At 42.5% G+C, this 17,544-nt stretch overlaps 1 protein-coding gene across 2 annotated transcripts in view; it reads left to right on the top strand.

Moving 5' to 3' along the window:
* The window catches only part of Sesn1 (sestrin 1), a 98,415-nt gene extending 92,357 nt beyond the window's left edge, over positions 1 to 6,058 (top strand). For both annotated transcript variants that reach the window (XM_028890256.2, XM_028890257.2), the window contains exons 6-10: positions 460 to 607; positions 1,483 to 1,595; positions 3,004 to 3,194; positions 4,448 to 4,592; positions 5,252 to 6,058. In XM_028890256.2, the coding sequence (XP_028746089.1) occupies positions 460 to 607; positions 1,483 to 1,595; positions 3,004 to 3,194; positions 4,448 to 4,592; positions 5,252 to 5,338 (684 nt within the window). In that variant the 3' untranslated portion in view covers positions 5,339 to 6,058. The remainder of the gene's footprint in view (positions 1 to 459; positions 608 to 1,482; positions 1,596 to 3,003; positions 3,195 to 4,447; positions 4,593 to 5,251) is intronic.
* The last annotated feature ends 11,486 nt before the right edge of the window (positions 6,059 to 17,544 follow it).

Below are 17,544 nucleotides of genomic sequence, written 5' to 3'. Positions count from 1 at the left end.
TCATCCCAGCAAGGAACAGCTGCTAGCCCCAGCCACAGAGCCATGTGAGGACATGTCTCATTTTAATTGGTAAACGGTATAAATAGAACAATTACTATTTTAAAAATGATAGACATGCTGACTGTATGTACTCTGTGTATCTTGTTTACCTGAGCAAGTAGAAACTAATTTTTAAATACTCAATTTCCAATTTTGCTTTAAATTAACAGTGTTAAATTTTAATCTTTAAAACAGTATAAGTAGTGATTACATTATTGTTTTTAAGGTTAAAAAGCATTATAATTTATTGAAATATTTTTCTCTTAAATCAAATTTAAATATTTCTATAACCCATAGACTAAAGAAAGCTTATTTTTCCTATTTTCTGGTAAGATAAAGATTTTTATGGGACAGACTTGATGCAAATCCTAGGTTTCATTCTGGGCCTGCGCTGTATCACATCCACTGCTCTCTCTTCAGGTCAGCGAGTCCTTCTTTGAGGTCGAAGCCCTCATGGAAAAGATGAGGCAGTTACAGGAGTGTCGAGATGAGGAGGAGGCGAGCCAGGAGGAGATGGCGTCACGGTTCGAGATGGAAAAGAATGAGAGCATGCTCGTCTTCTCTTCAGGTAAGGACAGCTGGAGGGTGGTCCATGTAGTTTCTCCTGCAAGCCCAAATTTTCTTCCCCCGACCCTAGACAGGGTTCTCTGTGCAGCCCTGGCTGTCCTGGAACTCGCTCTGTAGACCAGGCTGGCCTTGAACTCACAGATCCACCTGCCTCCCACAGGCTGGGATTAAAGTCATGTGCCTCCACCACTGGCTCAAGCCCAAATTTTTTATTTAGAGAATTTCGATATATTTTTAAAGGCATACCCAGATGTCTCTTTTCAGGAAGGCTACTGCATAGATTTCCCCCTTAGAAATACGTTTTTAAGAAAGTCAACTGAGAAAGGGTAGGAAGGGCAGCAAGCCCTGGAGGAAGGGTAGCACATGTCCCAATGGGGTGTTCTTAACCTAGAACCCAGGCCCTTGAGACCTTAAAATGTGTGAGTTAGAGAAGACAGATGGGAGAGAAGGTCAATCAGAGGAAATGAAAGCCATGCAGAAGTCTATGAATGCTTATTTTATTACAGAGAGTCTTGTTACTACATTCTGTTTTGTGGTGAGCTATTTGTTTATACTGAGACTTTATTGTGGGGTGAGGGTGTAGTTGGTAGACTGTTCAGCATACCCAGAGCCCTGGGTTCCACCCCCAGCACCACGTAAGTCAGTCATGTGACACACGCCTCTAATCTCAGCACTCAGGAGACAGAGGCAAGAAGGTAGAGAATTCAGGGTCATCCTCACCTACATGGATGATAGGAGAGACTGTTGGTTCATAGTTGTTATATAGTGTAACAAATGGTTTATCTCACATGTATTTATGATGGGTAAAATGAATTAGCATCTTGTTTTCAAAAGCTTTTAAAAGACTTCCTTTTCTTTAAAACAAAATCATTTCAGATGATGATGAAGTTACACCAGCAAGAGACATATCTCGGCACTTTGAGGATACTAGTTATGGCTATAAGGATTTCTCTAGACATGGAATGCATGTTCCAACATTTCGTGTCCAGGTAAAGTTGTCATTTGTATAACATAATTGTTTAGAAACTTCTCACTGTAATGCCCTGTGAAAAATGCCCCTGGACTTGAGAAGTGTGTTCAGTGCTTAGCAAGTCACATCTCCAGAGTGGCAGCTCTCCTCTGGTGCCAAAGGGAAGCTGAGAATTAGTAATTAGCAACACTTACAGATTATCTGTTCTGACCCTTCATTTTGTCAAGTTTTCAGTTCAAAAGCAGAATCATGCTCTAGCTTAATTTATGTCGTAAGTTTATTGTTTAGTATTTAAGTAAACATTAAACTTGCCCACTTATCCCTTACAGGCCAATGTTAAGTAACAACTTTTTTATTAGAGTTATGAAACTAGTTGACTGTTGAGACTTTTTTGCTTCTATGCCCTCACCCAAACTAAAACATTATTTTAAAGGTCAAAATTTAGGCACAAGGAGGAGTTGAGCTGTAGTGAAAATTAATAAATTCAGAATTGAAAGGGTTATTGTGTACTAGAGAGAGGGATTAGAATGTGAAGGATGTGGGCTAAAAACCAAAGGGCAGCTGAGAGTGCAGCTCAGTGTGGGATGTACCTAGGGTGTACCACAGGGCAGGGCTTACAGCCTGAGTAAGAGAGAGTTGGGAATAATTTAGTCTCCGCCGCCGAGCTGTCCTTTGAAGGCTGCAAAGAGACTGAACACTGAGAGTTGAGAACAAAGCTTCCTGCTACCATCGTGGAAGAGGTTTAACCTGGTGAGGCTGCCCTAAATGCTAACTCAGTTTACAGTAGGTTGTGGGCAGTGGCCAAGAGTTACGGCATAATGTCAAAAGAGATGTTCTGGGGAAGTAAGGAGCAAGGTAGAAGTAGGGACTTATGAGTTGTTTGAAGAATCAAGTTGTTTGGGGTGTCAAGGAGACTTTCTATAGGGGAGGAATTAGAAGATTTGGTTAATAGGGGTGAGAATCAGGTGGGCGAGAGGATGGGGGGTGAGTGATGGATATACTGAGCCGGATTTCTTTCCATTTTTGTTTTGTAGCATAGTCTCCCTGCTTTATCTTTCCAAGTATTCAGATAATAGGCATTAACTACCATAGCTGGCTTGAAGTCACAAAACTCGAGGAACATTTAAATGTCTGCAGTCATGGAACAAAGGAGAGGAGTCTGTGTTACCTCTGGAGGCTAGGTGGAAAGCTGAAGAGAGCTGGAAATCTATGGCTCCCTTGGTTCTTAAACCTGGCCAAATTACAATTCATAAGCTCTCTTGTGTTGCAGTATAGAAATTGAGAGTGAACTGCAGCTCAAAGGAAACTGAGTTCAAAGCTGGTGAACCAGTTCCAGCCGCCGGTGACCTCATGGACTGCAGCACGGTGGACTCATAGCAGGTTTTCCTGTTTTAAGTATTCGTAATTCCTGTCTTCTCTGTTTTTAGGACTACTGCTGGGAAGACCACGGTTATTCTCTGGTGAATCGTCTTTATCCAGATGTGGGACAGTTAATTGACGAGAAATTTCATATTGCTTACAATCTTACTTACAATACAATGGCAATGCACAAAGATGTCGATACCTCAATGCTCAGACGGGCTATCTGGAACTATATTCACTGCATGTTTGGAATACGGTTAGTCTGCCTACTTATGCTTTAATGACATTTCCTTTACACGGAAGATTAGGGTGCCTACAGTGCACGCAGACAGACAGACAGACAGCACACACACACACACACACACACACACACACTCAACTAAGTTTACAGTTGCCATGCATCACAGAAGCACAGCTTGGGCTCTCCGCTCTCTCTCAGCTGGACAGGTGAGGATTTGACAAGTGACAACTGAGCTCAGGAAGGAAGAGCCAGCTGTGGTCCCAGCACGTGCAGGAAGCAGAGTTGGTCACTGACCATCTCTTTGTGTCATCTTCTGTCTCCTGGCATTCCTAGTTCTTGGAATTCAGCCCCTTTGAAGAGTGCTCACTCCTGTGCTACTTGGAACTCTCTCAGTCCTGTTAGGTTTCTAACATGCTGTGTTCTCTAGAAAATAGAAACATATACTATCTTCTTATGTACAAATTCCACACTGCATGGCTTTCTGCGTGGTTTATTTATCCGATAAATAGGCTTTCTCATATATGATACCATGTATCAGAGACCTACAAGCTCTCTTTAATTTACACTGCTCAGGCCTTTAAAGTATATCCAACCAGTTTTAAACTAACTTCTACTAATCAGTGCCCAGACTATTGACTTCAGCCTCCTTGGATGGTTTTAGGACCAACTTTGCCCAGAACTTTCTCCCTTTTCCATTGAAAACACAATACCTTGCATGCCTGTCTGATCTGAAACCCAGGATTTAGTGGTTGGAACAGACATTGCTGCATGCAAGCCTCTCAGCCTCTCCTAAAAGTGACACCATGAGATTCTGAGAGACCAGCCAGCCCTCCTGCCCCACCCATCACTGACTTTTTCCTCATCTGACCCCAGAAACTTTTACACAAGTAAATTACCGTCTTAGGTGTGTAACAGTACCAGTAACAAACATAAAGTCTTCATTTCAGCGGTCATCCATGCTCTTTCCAGTGTTGGTTTCAACATGGTTGTGTTGGTGATTGTGAATATGTGGTTGCTTGGTACCCAGTGCTGGAGTGTTAGTTCTCTCAACTATGGAATGGTCTGCTCGGGCACCGGGACTGTCTCTTCTTCCTGACTTCTTCCTTTATGCTTTTCATCCTGCCACATTTAAACGTTATAATGCTGCATCATTTCTGGGACTAGCTGCCCACACAGTGAGGAGAAAAGTGCGTGTTTATATATGTCTGTGCTGCACACAGAAAAGAGACTACACACTGACAGTAGTGCATCCTTATGTCTTTGAACAGATACGACGACTATGACTATGGCGAAATTAACCAGCTGTTGGATCGTAGCTTTAAAGTTTACATCAAAACTGTTGTCTGCACTCCTGAAAAGGTTACCAAAAGAATGTATGATAGCTTTTGGAGGCAGTTCAAGCACTCTGAGAAGGTATATGTTCGTGGTGGCTGGCTTACCCTGTAATCTGCAGTGATTATTACTCTCCTTCCCATAATCTAGTGGCTCTCAAACCCCATCCATCATCTCTACAGCCTGAAAAAACATCATTCCAGAACATCTGTCTCAGGAACCCCTTGAGAGAGGCCTATCTCATGAGAAGTGCAGTAGACAAGTGGTCTGGTCGGTCCTCAGGGACCCGGCATAGCTGTCTCCACCTAAGACCATTTGGCAAGATCTTTTTAACAAGTGGGCATAGGCAGAAATGGGTTCTCTTTGAAGCATCTTTCTAGAAATTGATGGTTTGGCAGAAAATTCTAGAAGTCTGACAAAGCAGTGCCTAGATTTTCTGAACTATAACAGATATCTAGAAGACATGCAGTGGCATGTAAATAGAATAATAGGACATTTACCCCAGAAGAAGTCTGAACTTGTGTTGACAGATGAAGACTTCAGTTCTTCGGTAGCACATAGAATATGCAGTTGGCCCTTTAGTCATATTTCTGCATCCATAGATTGAGCCAGCTGAGGATCACAAATACAATATTGAGGGACAAAGAACTACACTTATTTGGGACATTTTTTTAACTGAATGCACTGAGAATTGTGGTGTTCATAATCTGTTCTTACATGATGCTGTGTTTTATCCTCAGGTTCATGTTAATCTGCTTCTTATAGAAGCTAGGATGCAAGCGGAACTCCTGTATGCTCTGAGAGCCATTACCCGCTATATGACTTGATGCCTCTCCTTAAAGAGGATCCTGGAATGAACAGCAAGTGTAGTCTACAAGGGGGTGGAACCAAGCCCCAGGACCAAGGGTAGATAAAAGAATTCAGAAATCCGTTGTGCCATGATTCCTTTAGTGTCTGCTCCTTTACTGTGGGCACCACTGCTTGTCTAGCAGGGGGTGCTTGGCAGCTTCAGTGTTAGAGCTGTGAAGAAGGCTGCTGGTCACAGTGTTTGCTTTTTGACAGTCCAGGATGCTGGATACTTGTTTCAATACAGCAACTAGTAATTCCCCAAATCCTGTTGCTCTGATGTAATAAGACAACAAGAATTGGAGTATGTAAAGACTGGGACTTGGGTACTAAGTTTATACATAAGGAGTCTAGCAGCTCTGGGTGCTGCTGTGGCTGGGGGTGAGTGTGTGGCTGCTCCACCTAAGCTACTAGTGATTAAAGTGAGCGCTGCTGCTCCCTGAGCCTACCTACATACCTTGTGTGGTTTTCAGTTCAACCTGTACACGTTCTCTTTTTCTCGCATCTAAAAAAAGCATAGACTTATTACTCACAGCTCAGCAAAGACCATGTCGATGTCGATGGTAACAGTTTGTTTCTTTCGTTATAGTTTTTAAAATTCAGTTATTGGATAATATCACAGTGGCATTCTTAAAAGGTTTTCTCCAAAGAGCAATCTTATAATGAAAGTGTGTGGATTGTTTAAAAAAAAAAAAAAAACAGGCTGTCTTTTGATGCTGTTTCCCAAGATTTTCTGACACTGGAAGGCAGCTGTCTTGTGCAGAAATCGTGGAAAAATATTGCTGCAAACTGCTGCACAGCCCCAGGTGCATCCTGCCCCGTGTGCTCCTGTTGACCTCGTGACCCTGACTTTGAAGGTTGTGCAGCTCCTTACAGAATAAAGCTGGAAAATATTTTAGAAGAGGTTGTCAAATTTGTATCTTGATTTACAAAATGCTAACTTTGAGATACAAACATTGAAAAAATGTATTAAGTACTTTGTATTCTGGAACCGTGAATTGCTTTTGAAGTCTGTCAGTATTATTGGTATTTTTCAATAAAGAATAATTTTCTGCAATTTGCTGTCTTGATTTCATAAAGTCATACTTTAGCCTCACAATTAGTAACAGAGTCTGAGTTTCAATTCTGAACCAAGGAGAGTCACACTTAAACTGGAATCAGATAAGTGACCAGTATTAAATGGCAAAACCAGTTTTGAAGCCTAGAGACTTAGAGAGCCCAGCAGGAGGGGAGTGAAACTGTATGATATGCACTTGCCTTCAAGGATGTTATTTTAGGCCATCTTTCATCACTATAGCTCAATACATGGAACCAGATATGCTAAAAGAAAAAAGGTTTCTTTTGGCTCATGATTCTGAGTGCTTGGAAGACCAAGACTGGACAGCCACATCTGGTCAGAACCTCATGCTACTGCAGCTCATGATGGAAAAGCAGAAGAGAAATGAGAGCTGAGTTCTCATGATCATGAACCCATTCCTGTATGAAAAGTAGTCACCCATTCCCAGGAACCAAACACTTCCTCCTAGGCCCCACAGCCCAACTCTAGAACTTCTGGAGGATACCCTCAACTATAGCAGATGTACACCCTTGTAAGAAATTCCCTTCAAATAGATCTGCTTAAATAACTGCGGGGGTGGGGGTGGGGGTTAGTGATGCATCACTGTGATCCCAGCACTTGGGAGATGGAACCAGGCAAATCAAGAGTTCAAGGTCATCCTCTGCTGTGTAGGAGTGCAACTTCAGCTGCTCTCTCAACAAGAAGAAAAGGATGTCAACCTTTCTCGTTAGTATCCACATGGTCCTCCCTTGTATCCGCATGTGCCTCTGCCAGCTGCGCCTGGCGAGTGACTGCACGACAATTCCCACTCACTCCCTTTATTGCTCCTGTCTGTTGTCTTTATCTGCAAGCTGTCTCGAAAACAAAAGGTTTTTAGTAGCAGTTCTTAGTCCATGAAGCTTATTGTCATGTGGAAATTGGACAGAAATTGATCACTTAGTAAGTCAAAGTGTGTGTGTAGTCAAAGTCATGAAAAGAAGGCGTGTAACATGAATTGCCAAATGGTCTTATTAATAGAAAACCTGGAGCCAAATACTGGGGCAAAAGCTGAAAGATCAGAGAAGCAGAGCAAGCCAGCCACAAGTTCTTACCTCTATGAAATCCTCAGTCTAAAGAAAAAGAGTTCCTGTTTCCTCATGTCTTATGTACCTTTCTGTGTCCTGCCATATTATTTTCTGGGATTGAAGGCGTGTGTCACCACTGCTTGGTTCTATTCCTCTCATGTAGCCCAGTGTGGCCTTGAACTCATAGAGATCCAGACGGATCTCTGTCTCCTGAGTGATAGGATTAAAGGTGTGTGCCACCACTGCCTGACCTCTATGTGGCTGGCTCTGTCCCCAGGCAAACTTTATTGGGGAGTATGCAATATATCACCACAAAGGGGTATTTAGTAAAACATTTCAATGCTTCCTGAAAACTAAAAATGAAAACATTTCTAATGTTTCTGTGTAATTTTTTTCAAGTTTCCAAAATAACTGGGAAAAGCAGCATGCTCTAAGGACTATCAAAACCCCTCCTTCACCAGAGGGAATTTTTTTTTTTTAAGATTCTTGGATGAGGTTCTAGGGTTCAGTTTTTTAAATCTGACTTTTTGGTAAAATTAGAGTACTTGAGAATTGAACCCAGGGTTCACACATGGTGGGCAAGCTCATAGGAGGGACTTCATTAGGCCAAGCTTGTTAAGGATATCAAACTATGAATCTGGATGGACTCAAACATCCCGAGCTTACCATGTTTAGGTTTAACTTCATATAAAATGTAGTGACACTTTAAACCCATGAACAAATCTAATAATTCAGCTATTCAGAATAAATTTTGATAGAGTCCATGCGTTAATAAATAAAGCTTACTGGGGAAGTATATTTTCCATTAAGATTCTATTTCATAAGTCTGTTGGCATTTTTGTGTAGTGTGTGTGGACACCAAGGAACAGCCAAAGGCCACAGTCTGACAGCAGAGTCAACAGGGCGCTCTGTTGTGGGGCTCCATGTTTTCATGATCCACCCTTGAAGTAGACTCTCACTCTGGAGCCCAGGTGACCCCCTGCCTCTATGCCTTGCACCCTGTGATAGCAGGCATGCGTCGCGTGCCACCCCCCACCCCCGGCAGGAGACTAAGTTAAGGACAGCAATGCATAGAGAAGAGCAGTTTGTGAGACCACTGGTTGGGACCCAGTGCAGCATGAATGGAGGAAAACCTCCAGAGCCTGCTGCTCAGGACAGAAAACGTCCAGCCTCTGCCCACTTCGGAGACTCAATCCTCATGTCTCACTTCACTCAACACTGGTGGGGCTGGCTAGCATTGTTCAGAGCAGTGGTTCTCAACCTTCCTAATGCTGTGACCCTTCAATCCTCATATTGCGGTGACTCCCAGCCATAAAATTATTTCGTTGCTACTTCAGAATTGAACTGAATTGAATTGTATTGAATCATAACTATCTGATATGCAGGATATGTGCCCCCCCCCCCCCCCGCCACCGAAGGGGTCACGACCCAAATGTTGAGAAGCTTCTGAAGCTGCTGAAAACAGGTAAGAACCACTAGAAGAGCACAAGGAATGCAGTTCTGTAGGCAGGTAGCTGGACAGCCAGACAGTGCCGAGGAGGAGCTGGGAAGTGCTCCTCAACAGAGGAGGGCTTCAGAGGGAACGCAAACAATTCTAAGAGCCACATATACTGGGACACATTCTGGGGGCTTGACAGATTCCAGAGCCTCCAGCCAGGCTGACTAATGGAGATCTTCTGCACAAAGCCAGTCTATAAACAGTGTGAGAGAGGTCATGTGAGAGCCAAAGTTACATTTTAAGTTTTAATGACCATGCCTTAGAGATCCATGAAACAAAAATGCCTCCAATCTGCAAGGCTCTTGTCCAAGGACAGATAGTTCCTGAAATGCTAGAGGCTATTGTTTATGGGAGATAAGGAGTCACATGTTTTCACTCCCCTAAACAAGTTTGTTTGACCCATCTGCACTGATGTGCTTGATCACATGTGAGCAGGAGGTTCACAGGCAGGAAATACGTCAGGATGTATGCTTGCCCCTGATTGGATGTAGGCTGGAGGTACATCAGGATGTGTGCTTGCCCCTGATTAGACCTGATGGGAAATACTTAAGCTGCTGTAAACCCTGATTTGGGGGCATTTTCTGGAAACCCAGAGATGGACCTGGCCAGTATTTAATTAAAGGTTGCTTCAATTTTGACTTTAAACTGTGGTAGTGATCTTATTCTCCATTGATGGAATTAACAGTGGCCTTTTTATCAAAGGCTTCAATTTCAACAAAAACCTACAAGGCATACAGAGGACTAGAGAACCATGTGTCAATCAAAGAAACATCTTCAAAATCCTAAAGAAAGAGTTTTTAGGCTGGGCATGTTGAGGCTCACCTTTTATCCTAGCACTTGGGAGGCAGAAGAAAGCAGATCTCTGTAAAGCCTGCCTGGTCTATAGAGCAAGTTCCAGGTCAACCAGAGCTACAAAGTGAGACCTGGTCTTAAAAAGAAAGAAATATAGTTCTGTGTCAGGTAAGTAAATTCCTTATCAGGAACTTAAATGTAAAGTAGACATAGACAGCTATGGAAAATTATTTAAATGTCAACAGAGAAAAACTGCACAAAAGAACCAAAGAAATTCTGGAGCTGGAAAGTACCAAATTTCATGAAAAGCTTAGCAGTATTCGCCTGTAATCCCACTGCTTGGGGGTGATGCAGGAACACCCTGAGTAAGTTTGAGGCCAGCATGAGGCCCAGAACAAAACAATACCTGAAAGGAAGTGGAAAATTCCCAAGAGGGATTCAATAGCAGACCTCATTGGACAGGTGAGAACTGCTTGCTGACTATGAAGAACAGGTCATTTGACACCAGGTCAGAGGAGCAAAATCATAACAAAAAATGAAGGGCTTAAAGGATGTCTGAACACCATGCAGCCAGCACACACGTGAGAAGTCTGAGATGTGGAACAAAGGGACCACTATTCAGAGACAAAAATGCTTGTTTGCTAGGTTTGGTGGCACCAAGGGCCCCCATCATACTAGACAATCACTCTGCCTCTGAGCTACATCCCCCGATCCTCAGTTAGTCTTTTTTACTCCAAATACACCAAATTTGAGGAATGAAATAGATACAGTAATTCAAGAGGCTCAGTGAACTACATGTAGGTTAAAGTCACAGACCTAGTAAGGAAGCAGAGGACTTGAAGACCACTGTATAATAAAACTATTGGGAGTTCAAAACAGAAGCCTAGAAGCAGTGAGAAGAAATCACCAGCCCTACAAAGGAATCCTTCATCTGGAAGAACCATCGGGTTCTCCAATACAAGGCCACACAAAAGCAAAGTTCGCCAGTAAATGGAAACATGAACAAATACAGTAACTTGTATTATGTAATTCTGCTACTTAAACTCATTAATTCTAATATAGAGTCCAAAAATGACAAATGCATGAAAATAACTGGAAATTTATATAAATGGGTATAAAATATGTAGTGTGTAAATGGAGGTACAGTTGGGGCTAAAAAGGCATAGTTTTTGTATGTTAAAGTTGTTACCAGTTAAAAGTAGATTGTTACACTATTACAGTGTTTTGTATGTTTCCCATAGCAACCATACAGAAAATATCTAGAATATATACAGAAGGAATGAACAGATACTAAAAGCATATCACAAAGACAAAATTAAAAACATTAAGGGAGAGAGACAATGAGGACCAAAGGGCTACAAGATATATAGAAGACTGTTGGCCATAGTAAGTCCTTTCCTGCCCATAATTATGTTAACTGTAAATGGATCTATAGACACAGACTGGCCAAATGGATTTTTTAAAAGTATCTATGTGCTAACTATGAGGGACTATCTTTGTATCTAAGGGTGCACATATTAATATTCCTTGCAAATGGAAGCCAGAGTACAGAGGTTATACCAATACCAGGCAAAATAGGTGTTAGTCAAAAACTGTCCCCAGAGTGAAATGAGACTTGTTATATCATTACCTAACCACAGTAGGTCAAGTCAACAGAAAGATTCAATAATTATAAACATGTACACAACCAGCTATCAGAGCTCGAAAACATGCAAAACACTGACGGAACTCAAGGACGGTAGGGCGGCAGCAGTACATGACATGAACAACCCACTTTCAACACCGAGGACAACACCGGACCAAAGACCAATGAGCAGCGAAAGGGCTTGAACGGAACAGGAGGTCCCGACACATCTACAGGACACTCCGTCCAGCCACAACAGAACCTGCTCTCTTCTACACACAGACACACACACACACACACACACACACACACACACACACACACACATCTGCAGGACACTCCGTCCAGCTACAACAGAACCTGCTCTCTTCTAGACACACACACACACACACACACACACACACACACACACACACACACGGAACGTTTCCCCGGGACGGACTGAGTTAGGCCACCCATGGACAAGGTAGACAGCCGATAGTGTGTATTTGGATGACAGTGGGATGAAGCTAGAAATCCACGGCAGAAGGAAAGTGGGAAAATCCACAAAGATGTAAAAACTAAACACACAATGTTGAATAACAGCTCCCAAAAGAAACCAAAGGAAACTTGGAAACATCTCTTTTCAAAAGAAAATGAAAACATGTTGTACCTAAACTTACCGGATGCAGTGAAAGCAGTCCTAAGAGTGGAAACTTAAGCTATATTAAAAAGGAGCCACACTGAGGGAAGGGAACAAGGTCGATAAAACACCAGAAGGACCCCAGGAAGAGCCTGAGGAGGAACCGAACTGGCCACACAAGCCTTCGACTTTCCAGCCTACGTGAGGAATACACGTCTGTGGTCAACCCCGTCAAACTATGGTATTTCTGTTATTATAGTCTGAATTAAGACACCACTTCTTAGTACATATAAAAACAATTAAACAAGACATCAAAGCAACATTTGTGCAGCCATGGTCACAGAGCCATCCTTCCAACAGCCATGGTTTAGAAGCGGTGCAGATGTCCACCACTGGGTGGATAGACAAAATATGATATATACATGGAAATACAGAGGTGTGTGTGTGTGTGTGTGTGTGTGTGTGTGTGTGTGTGTGTACAATAGAATATGACTGAGCCGTGTGTGTGCATGTTTATGCACAACAGAATATGACTGAGCCTTAAAAGAAAGGAATTCTGTCGCTTGCTGCAACAGATGAACCTTGCGGACACTATACTAAACCAAATGAGCCAGCCACAAAAGACAAACACCATACAGTACCATTTGTATGAGACTATCTAAGGTGACCAAATCAGAAAGGGGAGGGCAGAAGGAGGTATGGAAATTGATTAATGGGTAAAAAGTCTCAGCTTACCCATTAAAACCCAGGATGGGTTTCTGGAGGCCTGCTGCAGAACAAGGTGACTTTCCTTCATATTCCTGAAGTACAGACTTCCAAGTGCTGTCATGCGGCTGTCAGCTGAAAGGTTCTGTGTGTGTGTACATCATGAAAGTAGAAATAAAACTGCCCAGAGCAGTGGCTCTCAGCCTTCCTAATGCTGTGACCTTTTAATACGGGTCCTCATGTTGTGGTAATTCCAACCATAAAATTATTTTTGTTGCTACTTCATAACTATAATTTTGCTACTGTTATGAATCGTAATGCAAATATCTGATATGCAAGATATGTGACCCCATGAAAGGGTCATTCAACCCCAAAGGGGTCGTGACCCACAGGTTGAGAACTGCTGGTCTAGGGAGACATGGGAGAGAAGAGGGGTGAGAAGAGGAGGAAGGGGCACTGGGGGGAATATGTCCAACATACAATACAGACATATATGGAAACTTAAAAAAAAAAAAAAGAGGGGGCTGGAGAGATGGTTCTCCATCTCTTAAGAGCCAGTTCAGAGCATTGGCTGCTCTTCTAGAGGACCTGAGTTTGATCAGCAGCCCCCACATGGTGGCTCACAACCATCTGTAACTCCAGTTTCAGGGGATCCAGGGGATCCAATGTCTTCTCCTGGCCCCCACAGGTACCAGGCATGCAAGTGGTATGCAGACGTACCTACATGCAAAACACCCCGACACATTAACTTAAAAAAAAAATGAAAAGAATGGAAGATTTCATGTTTTTAGTTGCCCCCACACACCCCCAAAACGCTCACACTTGCAAATAGGTAGTGGTAAAGGGTCTGGCCTACCTGAGTCTCAGAGGGAAGCGTTTGGTGTGGAGAGAATGGGATTCCACCATGAGCCGGTAGTTATAAATACTGAGGGAGGACTATGTTTTGAGTGGGGAAGAACATGTAGCTAGCTTGCTGTGGATAAAACAGATCTCCACCCTTAGTGTTTGAAGAGATCAGGCCCTGGAGCTTACACAGACTCCATCTGTTAGGCTGAACCTACTTGCAGGTTTGGATGGATTACTGCTGTGGGATGGTCTGTATGTCAAATTGCTCTGATTGGTCAATAAATAAAACACTGATTGGCCAGTGGCCAGGCAGGAAGTAGGTGGGACAAGGAGAGAGGAGAATTCTGGGAAGTGGAAGGCTGACGCAGAGAGACACTGCAGCTGCCGCCATGACCAGGAGCATGTGAAGACGCCGGTAAGCCACCAGCCATGTGGCAAGGTATAGATTTATGGAAATGGTTAATTTAAGCTATAAGAACAGTTAGCAAGAAGCCTGCCACGGCCATACAGTTTGTAAGCAATATAAGTCTCTGTGTTTACTTGGTTGGGTCTGAGCGGCTGTGGGACTGGCGGGTGACAAAGATTTGTCCTGACTGTGGGCAAGGCAGGAAAACTCTAGCTACAGATTACAACTGGCCCTTGCAAACTCTATCTGCTTCTGGAAATGTAGAATGTTCTAAGGAGCCTTCAGCAACCCATTTGGTCCAGGATGCCTGCCAAAGGGAGCCCACAAAAGCTTCCTAGTGAGATTAGAGCTTGCTTTACACAGCAGGGCTGCATTAGGGGATGGCTTGACCACGTGCATGGTCACCAGGTGTCTGGGATGGTCTGCATTTGGCTATGCTGGGGGGAGGTCTTTTGTTCCACCCCTTGGCATTTCTTTAAAAGCCCTTTAAGCTGGGCAGGGGTAGCGCGTGCCTTTATTCCCAGCACTCAGGAGGCAGAGGCAGGCAGATCTTTGTGAATTCAAGGCCAGCCTGGTCTCCAAAGCGAATTCCAGGTAAGGCGCAAAGCTACACAGAGAAACCCTGTCTCGAAAAAAGAAAAAAAATAAAGAAAAAAAAAAGCCCTTTAGTACAATTAAGAGCTTGAAGCAGGGATGCCTTTAATCCTAGCACTTGGGGAAGGAGCCGTCTCTGTGGGATGCGACCAGAATGGACAAGAACATTCTGCCGGAGGCCAACCCAGGGCCCAGCTGCCAATCCTGCAAAACTCAACAACTTGGAGGTGCTGGTGAAATTGCCCTACTGGTCAACCTGCTCAGCTGAGATCCATTCAGAAGAGGTTTCAGAAGCCTACAGTCTGTAGTTTGAGGAAATAAGATCAACTAAGTGAGCAAGAGAAGGAGCCACCCAGCCACCGAACAGATCACCAGAATCATAAGCCCACCCTCTATTGACTGGGAACAGGGAAGGCCCCATCTCCAGTCTGGCAGACCAGGTCTCTAGGCCCTAGGCCCCAGCCATCAGAGCCCCAGGGACCAGACAGCTTCCTTTCCCTGCACACACACACACACACACACACACACACACAAACACCCAGCCCCTGTGAATCCAACAACCACCAGAGCCATAAACCCACCCTGCACCAATGGGGAACAACTGCTCCCTGAGACAGAACCCACTAATACTGATTGGACAAAGCTGCTCCTGGAGAAACAGAGGCCAACAGCACCGATTCGACCAAGAACTCCTAGTGGACCAAGACTGTCAATTAGAACAAGAGAGGCACCTTCAGACACAGACACTGCCTACACCGAGCAGAGGAAGAGATGAGTAGACGCCAGTGCAAAAATACAGGCACAACATAAAGACCTATATGGCAACATCAGAACCTAGGGATTCTACACCTGCAAGACCTGAACATACCAAGGCAGAAGAAGCAGAAGAAATCAGTCCTAAAAATGACTTGAAGAAGATGATAGAGGTCCTTAAAGAGGAAATGAAAAATTCCCTTAAAGAGGAAATAAAAAATTCCCTTAAAGAAATGAAAGAAAAAACAAACAAAAAATTGGAAGAAATCAAAGAAAGCCAAGAAAAAGTAATTAAACAGATGAAGGAAATAGTTCAAGATTTGAGAACTGAAATTGAGACAATAAAAAAGACACAAACTGAGAGATGCTGGAAATAGAAATTCTGACAAAACGATCAGGAACTACAGATGCAAGCATAACCAACCGAATGCAGGAGATGGAACAGGGAATCTCTGATGTTGACGACACAAGAGAAAATAGATTCATCAGTCAAAGAAAACACTAAAGCCAAAAAAGTCATAACACAAAACGTCCAGGAAATTTGGGACACCATGAAAAGACCAAACCTAAGAATAATAGGTATAGAAGAAGGAGAAGAATACCGACTCAAAGGCAAAGAAAATATATTCAACAAAATCATAGAAGAAAACTTTCCTAACCTAAAGAAAGAAATACCTATGAAGATACAAGAAGCTTACAGAACACCAAATAGGCTGGATAAAAAAAAAAAAAAAAAAAAAAGTCCCCTTGCCACATAATAATCAAAACACTAAACATGCAGAACAAAGAAAAATATTAAGAGCCGCAAAGGAAAAAGACCAAGTAACATATAAAGGCAGACCCATTAGAATAACACCAGACTTCTCAATAGAGACTATGAAAGCTAGAAGATCCTGGACAAATGTTATGAACACACTAAGAGACCACAGATGCCAACCCAGACTATTATACCCAGCAAAACTCTCAATCACCATAGACAGAGTAAACAAAATATTCCATGATAAAACCAGTTTAAACAATACCTATTCACAAATCCAGCCCCACAGAAAGCACTAGAAGGAAAAATCCAACCTAAGGAAGTTAAACATACCCATAAAAACTCAGGCAATAGATAATGTCACACCAACAACTACCAAAGAAGGAAAACTCAACACTACCACAAAAAAAATAACAGGAATTAACAATCACTGGTCATTAATATCCATCAATATCAATGGTCTCAACTCACCTATAAAAAGACACAGGCTGACAGAATGGATATGAAAACAGGATCCATCCTGCTGCATACAAGAAACACACCTAAACTTCAAAGACAGACATTACCTCAGAGTAAAAGACTGGGAAAAGGCTTTCCAATCAACTGGACTTAAGAAGCAAGCTGGCGTAGCTATCCTAACATCTAATAAAATAGACTTCAAACTAAAATCAGTTGAAAGAGATCGGGAAGGAAATTACATATTTATCACAGGAAAAATCCACCAAGATGAAGTATTGATTCTGAACATTTATGCCTCAAATACAAAGGCACCACATTTAAAAAAGAAACATTACTAAAGCTTAAACTGCACATCAAACCCCACACACTAGTAGTGGGGGATTTCAACACACCACTCTTACCAAAGAACAGATCTACCATACTGAAACTTAACAGAGAAATAAAGGACCTAACAGATGTTATAACTCAAATTGATTTAATAGATATCTACAGAACATTCTACCCTAACACAAAAGAACATACCTTCTTCTCAGCACCCCATGGAACTTTCTCAAAAATTGACCACATGCTTGGTCACAAAACAAATCTCAACAGATACAAAAACATTGGAATAACCTCCTGTATATTATTGTAAGAACCTCCTTATATTATTAAAGTTAGATTACAACAACAACAAAAACTATAGAAAGCCTACAATCTCATGGAAACTAAATAATGTCCACCCGAAGCAAGGAAGGTCAAGGAAGAAAGAAAGAGAGAGAGAGAGAGAGAGAGAGAGAGAGAGAGAGAGAGAGAGAGAGAGAAATTAGTTAAAGAGTTCCTAGAATTCAATGAAAATGAAAGTACAACAAACCCAAACTTATGGGACACTGAAAGCAGTGCTAAGAGGAAAATTCATAGCACTAAATGCACACATAAAGAAGTTGGAGAAATCTCACACTAGTGATTTAACAGCACAACTGAAAGCTCTAGAACAGAAAGAAACAAACTCACACAGGAGGAATAGATGC

This window comes from Peromyscus leucopus, chromosome 8a (genome assembly GCF_004664715.2).
Source record: "Peromyscus leucopus breed LL Stock chromosome 8a, UCI_PerLeu_2.1, whole genome shotgun sequence".
Classification (NCBI taxonomy): domain Eukaryota; kingdom Metazoa; phylum Chordata; class Mammalia; order Rodentia; family Cricetidae; genus Peromyscus; species Peromyscus leucopus.
This window is presented reverse-complemented; position numbering and strand designations above follow the sequence as displayed.